Below are 12,500 nucleotides of genomic sequence, written 5' to 3'. Positions count from 1 at the left end.
ACTTGGGAAGCAATTTCATAGAACTGTGGTGCCTCTGAGTAAAAGGGTAATCAACTTCGCACACAACATGATGCCGGCCTGTGTTTGGTTCCAGTGATTCGATTTTCTCTAGTCCGCCTTCTTTGGCAAATTTGAAAGACTTCCCCAACAAGCAACACCAGGTTGTTGGCGTGTAAATAGTTTTCGTAACTTTTAAAATGTGATTTGACGATCACCCATTTGCTTCGCAAGAGTAAAGTAATTTTCAGCGGAAATTTCGTTCAATTTCAGTCACACTACTGCTTTTACTTCACTTTTGTGTTATTATTATTATTATTTTTTAATGCTGACAATTCAGTCTAGTGTTTTCTTTGAGTAGACATTATTTCCTGAAGCCAAAATAAATAAAAAAGGGTCTGCTTTAATTTAATGACCCTCTTTTTCAATGCTCCCAGTGACGAGTAACGGCCAAGCAATTTGTGAAAAATAGGATTCAGCCTCGGGTAGAGTACCTGATGCATGACGGATAAAGAGTGCTGAAATCGAAACATTTCTTTCCTTTGAAACACTGAAAATTTGTCTTCCAGAGGAGATCATTAATTAAGCAAGTGCCGTTAACAGCATCCTAAAAAGCCCGAAACAAAAGGAGCTTTTCCGAGCTAAAATTGATTGATATCTGCAGCAAAGGCTTACAAAGCTCAAACAATCTACGAGTTAAACTTTTCGAGTACGATCTCCTTAAGCAGCCACCGTTTTGGATTAAACATGGGCGGGGCCAGATCGGGGCGAAGGGAAAGAAGACCAGAGTTTTTCGGCAAGTAACCATGCCGGCGTTTGTTGGATCAACTTACTTGCTGTCATCGGCGTAATTGCCAGCTGAAAAAGTAGGTATGATTATTTAGAGGTGTACTATATTTCGGCTGGCCAAACTAGCCTTTTTCTGAGGTACAGTGAGAGTTTACAAAGAAGACAACTATCCTTTTTATCTCAGAACAGTACGTAACGCATGGAATGCAACGTGTGGAATTAACATGCTCCTGACTTACAGGCTTGTCTGACTTACTGGCTTATTTCGATAACCTAGCAAATTGAATGATTGAATTGATAACTTGGCAGCATGGGGCTCAGTTGACACATGTCTTCAACGGTGTACCGTTCATTACAGTACGAGCTATTTCAGGTAGATAATTCAGGCAGCTAAAAGGAAAAGGAAGTTTGAGTTTGTTATCCGGTAACGGATAACCACGATATCTACTATTCTATCAGTGTCTTGAGAAAGACATCGAAGAAAGCTTGAACTCTTGCATTCGTATCTCTCATATCGAGGAAGAACATGCATGCAATAATTTACACCGTCAAGCCGATAAAAAAAAAAACCGTGACAGCCTTGAAGAAAAAGCCCTTATCTAGTAACTAAAGTCGAAGAGGGCGAGACTTATGTCACATCTTGATTTTATTATCTGCGCGGTCAGATCTTGACGACACAGAGTCTCAGTGGAGATCGAGTTCGTGAGAAAATGTTATTGAGGCGGAAGTGAGGGACTTGAGTGTAGATCCGTACTCCTACTGTTCAAAGAAAAAGAAAATGTTAAATGTTAATTTACGTGATCTTACTTGGTGCGAATGTTTCGTCGCCAACGGGTATTCACACAGTGCGGAAGCATATCACAATGAAGAGCACGTACAGCTGCAGCACACGTGATATGATTTTATTACTTTTGATCACAAACTTCCCACGAAGCTGAATTCTAGTAGCATCGTAAGACTTCGAGGCTCGCGGCGTATAGACTCGTTTTGTGAGTTTCCACAGTAGTCAACTCACAATGAAACGTGGCAATTAAGGTAAACTGGACAGCAAACATTTGTTGCGAAAGGCGGAGCAATAGGTTTGTTATCAGATCATGGTTCTTGGTGGGCTTACATCAACATATTTCAGTGGGACGTTGAATTTTTGTTTTGATCTGTATCATGTCAAATGTGACAGTGAAACCGAGCCATGATTGTGGCTATGATGGACTGACTATTCAGTAGAAGCATGAAGCATCGAATCTTTGATTTACAAAACAAGGAATGACAAAAACCGGTGGGTTTCAGTTCTTAATAGCTTGAGTTTTAGAATCGAACTTTTCAATGACTAGATCGCTTCTCTTGTCCGCGGCTTATCGACAATTCGCCCGGGCATTTCGCCGAAGCAGATCTTCTTTTTTCCTTAGTGGCTACGATTGACTGATATCCCGTATGAAAGCATGAAAGCTCTTGAATTGCATCAGGCAGCCATCCAAAGTGATTCCAAGTGGTTGCTAATTGATGCATGACGGATAAAGAGTGTTGAAATCGAAACATTTCTTTCCTTTGAAACACTGAAAAATTGTCTTCCAGAGGAGATCATTAAGCAAGTGCCGTTCACAGCATCCTAAAAAGCCCGAAACGAAAGGAGCTTTTTTTCCGAGCTAAAATTGATCGTGGGAAAAATTGATCGTGTAATTTGTCTTATCATTTCATCACTAAAGAATTCCCGTCGACGGTCCGGTTATAACTCTACCATACTTCCACAATAAATTGCGATCCCTTATCTCTTGATTTTTAGGATTTCTCGTTCTTTTCCACACATGAACGCACACGATTGAAAAGTGCACATTGGTACTAACAAAGCCGGGATAGGGAAACTTTTTTTTTTTCGCTGTTTTTCAAGTAATTATGTCATTTGAAATGCTATTACTTTGATCTACTGATTTATCATCCCAAGGGCTAAAGTAGAAGTAGCGTGATTTCGTCCATTTTCCCGGCCTCATGAACTTCACGAACGAGTCTTTCTCTGTGTGTTTTTTTGAAATAATCCACAGCGAAGAATATTTAATGATGGAAGGCTTCTAATTTATCTTCTGATCAAACACGAAACGATTATTCCCCGTTTGGAATCCCTGACATGTAAAAAGCACGAGAAGTGGCTGATAGCTTAAATAATTTGTTCTGGTTAAAACCTTTAATCTTGGCTTATTTCTCAGTGGATACGATATCACATCAATTACCAGTTGAAGGTTATCAAAGATATTTTCGTTTGATGGAAAGGTCCGTGTCTCGGCGTTCTTCGTTTGCCATGGGCTTTAAGATAAGAATAGTATTGAAAAAATGAACTCCCTTTATCGCTGCCGACCACAGTTTATTGTTGGCCGCTTTTTGACGTGTCCAAGAGAACAGGAGGTGGGTAAGTTAATGTAATCTGGCTTAAAATGCATGGCTGGGGTTATTTTTCCCTTGAAGTTAACCCTCGTTCAAGAAGATTGGCGTTTGACTCTGTCGCAGATATTAAGAGTTTTTAAAACTTTAGAATGGTATAAACATACGTTTATCAAATCAAATTAATCTCCCGCGTGTGTTCATATAAGTACCGGTCACATTTGTAAAGTTATCTTTAAAATTTTTAAAACAAATCAGGATCAGTTACTGTAAACAACAGTGTAATACACAACCAGACGTTGAACTGAAGTGAACGGTCTTTGCATGTTACGTGGTCAAAATTGGCTCCACCATCAATTGATCATTTGCAGTGAATGCTGTGATTACCATTCTTAAAATTGCAGCAATGCACTGGATGCTACGAGTTTTTGAGAACAAGCAGATTCTATCGGTGCACACCATTAACTCTATTATTAACTATGATCGGTGTGAAAGAACTGATTTTGAGCCATCATTGGACTGCTCATCTCAAAGGACGAAAACTCCTTCAATTCAGAGACGACACAGGCACACTCGCGAAATAGCGCTCTTCGACATCGGTCAAAAGAAGGAGTCCGTTCTAGCAATATAAACCGACGGGACATTAGTTGGAAAACCTTATCCGCAAATTATTCTCCTAAAAAGATGCATCCATCGATGAAGAGTTTGTCAAAGACCAGATTTTAACAAATCAAAGGCCCCTTGGAGCCAAGTCATTCATGACAATATGAGCAACCAACTTGATGAACTCCCTTAATTATCAATGTTGCGGTTAAAGCTGAGAAATAAGCTTGTGAGTGACGCAAACGTGGAGAAACTTACAGAAAATCACTTATGTCCTACATGCAACTATTTCAGTCCCCTATCACAGATAATATTAAGATTGGCCATCTACGGCATCCAGTTATTGTTTGCATGGCATACGGTTAAATTGTGGACTTGTTTTGATACTGGAAGAAGAATGACAAGTGTATACTGGGTTGGGTAGACAAAGTCTGCATACGAGCCAAGTCACCCATCAGGCCACTATTCTCGTCAAATTTCCAATTGTTTTTTTTCTACCTGGGGACTGTGCAGAGTTGAGTACAAATAAATAAAATTATAAATAGCCAGACAACAGAGATCCGACTTCCACTCAAGGTGTTCGATTCCTTCTCTGAGTATCCAACCAAAAAAAGTTACCAGAGAATTTGCCATTTGGTTTCAGTGATGTACATAACACGTTAGAAATAACATATTGGAAATACAGCTCACTTATCCGACGGCGAAAGATGCAATTGTTGTCGAAGTTCATTATTCGTCGATTTTGAGATTCCATATATTCATTTGTCACTGCTTGTGTTATTTATCGAATTGACGTTCCATTCTTGACCTCCACAAGGATATATTTTGTTTTAAGATCCAATAAAACACCATTTGCCTTACATCGGCTTTGGCGTCATTGCAGTGTTCGAGTCCCATCTAAAACGAAGAAAAATGTCCGGGCTCGGCTTGGGCTTCGAGTGCATTTCGACGAAGATTCGTAAAGTACACGGTCTACGGTCCACACCAAATGCCCTCTCCGCAATAACTCATTCATTGCGCTTCCGCGCATGAATGAGTTAAGAATGAGAGTGAAAGAAAAAGAAACAGCCTTGAAACTTGTGAGATTTACCACTGAAAGTTAACCACATTTTCAAGCTCCTCCTGGAGACCACACTTCATCGGTCACTTGCTCGGAACAGCCGTGCCTCAATCAGCATTCGTTTCTCGTAAATCCCCGTGCAATCAAACGCAACAATGTTGACCAACATTGTTCCAACATTGTTGGATGCTTGTTACATGATGGGTTCGTTTGCACCCCCTGTTGTATGTTTTTGCGTGTTTTTGGGAGTTGTTGCACGAAGTTTGAAACTGGTCAAACGTTTGAGCCAACAACTCCCAACATTTCTTTTGTTCCTTGATCGCCGAAGAGTATAGAGCAACAACGTTGGATCCGTTTGCACAGCACTTCCAACATTGTTGGGCCAGCGCATGCGCATCACATATGGTCTCCAACGCATTAACATGTTGAAAACAAAATAGCAGCCGTCTTATGAGGCGTATCCTTCCCATAAGACACTGCACGTCCTTAAATCGTTGGGCGTTCTTTGCATACGTTTGCACACAACTGCTAACACCATTCAACATCCGCTGAACTAAAAACTCCCAACCAGTTGTTGCATTCGTTTGCATACAACTTCCAACACCATTCAACTTCTGCTGAACCAACAACTCCCAACCAGTTGTTGCATTCGTTTGCATACAACTGCCAACACCATTCCACATATGCAGAACCAACAACTCCCAACCAATTGTTGCATTCCTTTGCATACAACTGCCAACACCATTCCACATCTGCAGAACCAATAACTCGCAACCAATTGTTGCATACGTTTGCATTCAACTGCCAACACCATTCAACATCTGCAGAACCAATAACTCGCAACAATTGTTGCATTCATTTGCATTCAACTGCCAACACCATTCAGCATCTGCTGAACCAACAACTCCCAACCAGTTGTTGAATTCCTTTGCATACAACTGCCAACACGATTCAACATCTGCTGAACAAACAACTCTCAACCAGTTGTTACATCCGTTTGCATACAACTGCCAGCACCATTCAACATCTGCTGAACCAACAACTCCCAACCAATTGTTACATTCGTTTGCATACAACTGCCAACACCATTCGGCATCTGCTGAACCAACAACTCCCAACCAGTTGTTGCATTCCTTTGCACACAACTGCTAACACCATTCAACATCCGCTGAACTAAAAACTCCCAACCAGTTGTTGCATTCGTTTGCATACAACTGCCAACATCATTCAGCATCTGCAGAACCAACAACTCCCGACCAGTTGTTGCATTCGTTTGCATACAACTGCCAACACCATTCAGCATCTGCTGAACCAACAACTCCCAACCAGTTGTTGCATTCGTTTGCATACAACTTCCAACACCATTCAACTTCTGCTGAACCAACAACTCCCAACCAGTTGTAACATCCGTTTGCATGCAACTGCCAACACTATTCAACATCTGCAGAACCAACAACTCCCAACCAATTGTTAATTCGTTTGCATACAACTGCCAACACCATTCAACATCTGCAGAACCAATAACTCCCAACCCATTGTTGCAATCATTTGCATACAACTGCCAACACCATTCCACATCTGCACAACCAACAACTCCCAACCAGTTGTTACATCCGTTTGCATACAACTGCCGACACCATTCAACATCTGCAGAACCAACAACTCCCAACCAATTTGTTGCATTCGTTTGCACACAACTGCCAACACCATTCAGCATCTGCTGAACCGACAACTCCCAACCAATTGTTGCATTCGTTTGCACACAACTGCCAAGACCATTCAACATCTGCTTAACCAACAACTCCCAACCAGTTGTTACATCCGTTTGCATACAACTGCCAACACTATTCAACATCTGCAGAACCAACAACTCCCAACCAATTTGTTGCATACGTTTGCCCACAACTGCCAACACCATTCAACATCTGCAGAACCAACAACTCCCAACCAATTGTTGCATTCGTTTGCACACAACTGCCAACACCATTCAACATCTGCAGAACCAACAACTCCCAACCAGTTGTTACATCCGTTTGCATACAACTGCCGACACCATTCAACATCTGCAGAAGCAATAACTCCCAACCAATTGTTGCATTCATTTGCATACAACTGCCAACACCATTCCTCATCTGCAGAACCAACAACTTCCAAGCAGTTGTTGCATCCTTTTGCACGGGGCTTAAGGGAATCTCCACTTCAACAAAAAATAACTTTAAATAATAAGAAATAACCTTTACAGTCAAATGAGTCAATGCTCTTTCAAAGAAAGCGTTTGTATCCGAAATAAATAAGTTTTAGAATCGCTTATTTCAGTTTGTTTTCAAATTTCGCGGGCGCCGCCATCTTGAATGATTGTGACGTGTTACGGTTGCCGTATTGTCATTGGACAAAAGCTCCTTGTATCAGAACAATAGGGCAACCGTAACACGACACAATTATTCACAAGATTCAAGATGAATTTGACAATAAGTGATTTTAAAATTCAGTTTTCCTGATATAAACACCTTTTTAAAACAAATTTGTCTGGAAACATTATTTCCCTCGGTTTAAACTTATTCTGTAGTAAGAGTGGAGGCTTCCTTTAGGGCAGTTTCCATTTTGTGATAGACAATGTATGAAATTCATATATTGTAACTGCGGTTATGTCCTTGTAAGTGAAAGTGATGATCGCAGTTAATGAAACAACTCGATGAGTTGCAAAGAATCCTGGGAAAAATACAGAATTCCGTTCAAGCTCTCGGGTTTTTTTTGATTTTTCAGTTCTGCCTTCGGTGGGAGCAAATTGCGCTCTTTCTTTGAGGTACAATTTTCCATTTTCCTCTTGCTTTTTGTATTCTTATGCTTTGTAATATTATTGTATTGTTACCCACCAGAATTGCTCCGCTGATTTTAGGTAACCTAATTGTAAACTTTGACGTAGAGAAAATGTAACTTCGCCCAAGAGTCCAATGTAATCATTAGCGATCATTCCCAGTTGCTCAGGTTGTGTGGAGTGTATGAACTATCCATGAAAACCTCACTGTTGGTAATCCCCCTGAAATCTAATTAAATGCAAGCGTCTGTTCGCATCCTATACACAACCTCAGATTTAGTCATTTCTTGTCGTGTTTGGAAGAAAAATGACCCAGATATGCACCAAATGGCAAAAGCACACACAGCGTCCAAAGCCATTGTTTTCTGCCGTGATGTATACCTTAAGCGCCTTTGCATTTTATCCCCATACAGGAAAATTAATTTATATTGAAATATGCGATAATGACAAACAGACTTTGCTGCCCGGGGGATTGAATTAATCGTTAACATAAACTTTTGCCATTTAAGCCATTGAATCTGAGGCATTCGAGCTCAAGTAGGTGCAGTATGGCTTTTATCAAATCCAGGTGTTTTCTGGGACTAATGATAGTTAAAGAGCTTTCAATGTAATTTCCAGGTTTGATATTTTTTAACCAGGCTCAATTGTTTTTCTTTGACTTTTCCGCACTCCGTGAAGCTCCTTTTGCTAATCTTGGGTTCCAAAGTCTCAGCCACTGATTAGTGACGTGGTCATTTCGTATATTCTCATGACTTGGAGTTGCTTATCAAGGGACCATAATGTAAAGAGAAGGTGGCTGTTGAACATTTTGTAGGCCTAGGAGGCTAAAGAGCAATTTCACGGTGTCCTCTAGCCAAACGGGTAGATTAAGATCAGTTAAGTCTCTTGAAAATCATCCAAACAACTTACAATCCGCTTTTTAATAAACTTTAATACTTGAGATATATCAGTTTATCTCACAAATTTGTTTCTTATAACATTATTAATGTTCTTTTAAAAGTAATGACAAGTAAGGAAAGTAATGTAATCAATGCAAACAAGAAGGAAAAGCAAATGAAACAACGAGTTCTTCGATGCAAACAAACTGGTCAGTTCGGACAAAATGCCTATGCCTTTCTAAACATGTAACAGCACTTTTTCATATTGCAGATGGAATGTTTTAAGCTTGTAGCTTTTGGGTGCCACAGGATAACAGAGAAACTAAATATGTGTTGAATTTTGGATCACCGCCTCAGGAGATAAGAACAATTTAACAAGTGGAGGTACATATGCTGCAACCAGGTTGACAATCAGACGCACTAGTGGTAGTCTGTTAAATGCTACTTTAGTTTGGAGAGGTATGAAAGTAGGTTACAAAAAGTTATACAATTCAGACAAGCTGATGAACAGAGAAATTCGAACCAGTTGCATGATTTGCATGCAAAGGAAAGTGTCTAATTATCTCAAATTTTCGGAGAAATCGAAAACCGAGGATCTGCTAATTAAAGTTATTATCAGTCGCTTATGCAGCGGCGGCACACCCCCTGACAGTGCGGTATGCCAAAGACGGAGATGATGCCTGCCGTACTTGAGGTGCAAACAGGACATATCCTTTCGCCGGAGGTCAAGTTAGAAGCCGGGTCAAGTCCTGGGTTTTGACTCGCTGCATTCCGTTTTACGGTGACCTCGTTCGGCCAGACCAAAGAATTGGTAACTAGCCTCTTTGCACGCATTAAGAAGGTTTTCCACGTAATATTCACTTTGAAAAAAATTCTGTCGTTTACTAAGGTCTTCGTTCCTAAATATGCTTTGCAGACAGGGATGGAATTGCATACCGGTCGGGAACAGCTACGTTTAGTGAAAAGATTTCATAAATGTCAACAAGATAACTGCATAATTCATTTATCTCCAGCAAAGTATTAGCTAATTAGAGCTGCTTTTGACACCAATTAAAAACTAAAAAAGCTATGTATGTATAATGTATAATATTGATCATTTAGGGTTTTGTTTGAGCGCTTTGATTCAGTACTCCTAGCTTTAAAAGTCTAAGCGGAACAGTTCTATCACAGATGATTCGCGAAAGCGTTGAACCTAAATTGTGCAGCGGATTCTCTAAGGGAAATTCCACAGTAAATTGCTTGTTTTCATTTCTTCAATTAATCTCCTCGTAAGTGTCATCATCTTTGGTATCCTGGTTTAGGTTCCCATGAGTGAGTGCATCAGCTCAACACGACGCGGTTGATTTAATGAAAAGCATCGGTCAAAAAAAATTCTATTATTCTCCGTGAGACTCTGCCTTTAGAAGAGAATCTTATCGATTCCCAACAATGTCGATTTGTTGAAAGCTTTGGACCCGAAATAGAACATAAGAAAAGATTTCAGTTCAATTGATTCACACGACCTCAGTGCAAGCCAACGTCTTTAAAAAAGTCCTTGAATCTTCCTTTTATCCTTGAAAAACCCACATGACCACTTGAAATGTTCAACAGATGCCTCAACACAAGTGGAATGCATGTAACACTAACAGGTGCCTTGTTTTATGCGGGCTCTGACCTCCATTTGACCTCGCAGGTCACTCTGTTTAACCACAGGCTTGGATTGATGGTCAGACGAAAAAACTTAAAAATTTGAAAGTTTAGTCTTTTCCCTCTTTCCCTAGGGAGAGTTGCTATAACAATTATAAAGTACAACGACTTTTTTTACTCAATGCGCGAGCGGACGGAATTCTGCGAATCTTGCAATCTGATTGGCTCTGAGAGCGGTCGGAATTTTTCTATCTTGCCCGATTGCACGAGCTTGTGAAATAAACTTACATTTCCATTTTTTGACACTGAATCCGTTTTCATACAGTAAGTCGCTTACTGCATTCGCTATCAAGCGCGGTGCGAGTCAACAATTAAAATAAGTTGTTTGCCAGCTAAGGGTCGGTCCGTATTGCGAAAAACTGTGACCGAGGTCTTGAAAATGCTGCCCTAGGCCGGACAAGGTGAAGCTGCTCGGGATTTCTCGCTTGGTCCCGCAAGATCAAACTTTTATCCCAGGCATATAATAAATCCTTTATTGACCAAGCTTGTTCGGTCAAGATGGATGGATATTGGCCTCGTTCTTTTTGTGCGGGTTTATGGACCTCGCATAAACACGCAAAAAAAGAACTTGGCCAATATCCAGCCACCTTGAGCGAACAAGCTTGGTCAATAAAGGATTTATCAGCTCCATCCCTGATTAGACAGAAACCAATTATTGCGCCTTCAGACTGCAAGGCCAATGAACACCATATTGCCACGATAATTTGACTGAAACATTCATAGAGTTTTCTTTAAGTGCCTGCCACGGTCAGTGGTTTCAGAAAAAAAACGCCCTCTTTTACATGACAATCTTTGTGGACAAAAGATGTTTTAAGATATGGTAAATAAGAATATAGGCTTATTAAAGAAACGGTCCAGATAAGAACGATAGCAACAACGGCAACGAACATTTCAATTGGAATGCAATTCAATTGGAATGCAAAGAGGTGATAACTTTTCTATTATCTGTACTTACTTCTGATTGGCTTAAACAGCAAAAGTTAACAAAACTTCATAAAGCAGTATTATATTCATCCTTACTTTCCAACCATCTTCCATATAACAAAATCTGGTCTCAGTTTGAATACCACAGAAATCGTATGTGGGGAACATGTAAAATTGTTAACGTTCCTTGGCTTTTGTTTTCAACTCTTGTGATTGGTCAAAACCTTTTAACACAAAAAACACCCTTTCAAAATGGGCTGTAAATGAGTTTTATTGCGTTAACGGCCATCCTGTAGGTTTATGCATTCTCTGTGTAAAAATGATAACATTCCTATGTGGGGAAAGCACAGTTGCCGCATAAGAAAAGAAGTTGCTATCCACCTTACACGGATCAAAAACGGGTTACCGGCTGGCTACGTACCGCCACGGATAGCCGGGGCCAGTTACAACTGTTTGTTTAGCCTAATAGACTATAAGACCATTTGTTTCGAGCTGCGACAATAGCTGACATAGCCGCCTTTTCCACCAGCGCTATCAGCTTATGAAAAATGTCATTGAAACCTCTGACTAATAAGCAAGAAAACTGCATTCATCTGGATCATGATAATTTTTTTCGAAATTTGCAAGTTAAGACAATTCGAACTCTTTCATTTTGATAACAGTAGAGATAAGAGAGATAATTTATTTATAGCCACGTCAAATATAGCCAATACAGAGATGAATTTTGGAAAACCCGTGAGAAATAGAGTGAAAAGAATGACTCAACACACAGTGAGACAGCTTGAAATCGAAAAATAATTCTAAACTAAAAGATTTAGTTGAGGAGTGAATTCAAAATTAATAGTTACATGTTAACAGTAAGAGAGTTCGGGGAGAATTTTACATTTGTAAATAACCCTGTAACCCAGCAGTAACTAAAACAGTATTGAACTAAGAAGATTCTACAAAACTACACAATTAATTACTAATGACGAAAGCTGAAATCGCCATTTTTAATGAAGTTGTTTTTTTTTTTTTTTCACGAAAACGTTGTCCGGGTTCTTTAATAAACTGAAAGCCGGAACCCTGCCCTTGCATAAAGGTCGACAAAGTCAGTTTTAAAATAAATTGGTACCTTGGGAAGATAAACTTAATATATTATCTATTTTATATTGTTCGAGGTTGCAAAAGTGTATTAAAGTAATTTGGAGTCCATTTGTTGTCGTTTAATAATTGTTGTTGTACATCTTTCCTAATTACAATGTACTCATTTTGAGAACCAGGCCGCTAGGTCGCACATAATATTTTGTGCCGGATAAAAAAAGAACTTAGTTTTTGTTTCACGAGAGCTTTTCATTCGCAGCAGTAGTCTCTTTTATAACATGTCACTGATTTAGCT

The 12,500-nt window shown here is 39.8% G+C and overlaps 1 protein-coding gene across 6 annotated transcripts in view; it reads left to right on the top strand.

Moving 5' to 3' along the window:
* The window catches only part of LOC138038693 (uncharacterized), a 17,257-nt gene that overhangs the window by 3,047 nt on the left and 1,710 nt on the right, over window positions 1-12,500 (top strand). Inside the window, exons 1-4 of one of the 6 annotated variants that reach the window (XR_011130283.1) lie at window positions 522-1,865; window positions 1,964-2,062; window positions 7,583-7,622; window positions 8,784-8,971. The exons of 1 other annotated variant lie outside the window; for it this stretch is intronic. Coding sequence is in view for 1 of the 5 variants with exons in the window: in XM_068884709.1 (XP_068740810.1) it covers window positions 7,583-7,622; window positions 8,784-8,849 (106 nt within the window). In the remaining 4 variants the exon portion in view is untranslated. Of the gene's footprint in view, window positions 1-521; window positions 1,866-1,963; window positions 2,063-7,582; window positions 7,623-8,783; window positions 8,972-12,500 lie in introns of those variants that run through there. 4 more of the 6 variants (XR_011130285.1, XM_068884709.1, XR_011130282.1 and 1 more) reach the window with 4 other exon arrangements.

Source organism: Montipora capricornis, chromosome 2 (assembly GCF_036669925.1).
Source record: "Montipora capricornis isolate CH-2021 chromosome 2, ASM3666992v2, whole genome shotgun sequence".
NCBI lineage: Eukaryota > Metazoa > Cnidaria > Anthozoa > Scleractinia > Acroporidae > Montipora > Montipora capricornis.
Note: the sequence above shows the minus strand (reverse complement) of the source record. Positions and strands in the feature narration are given on the sequence as shown.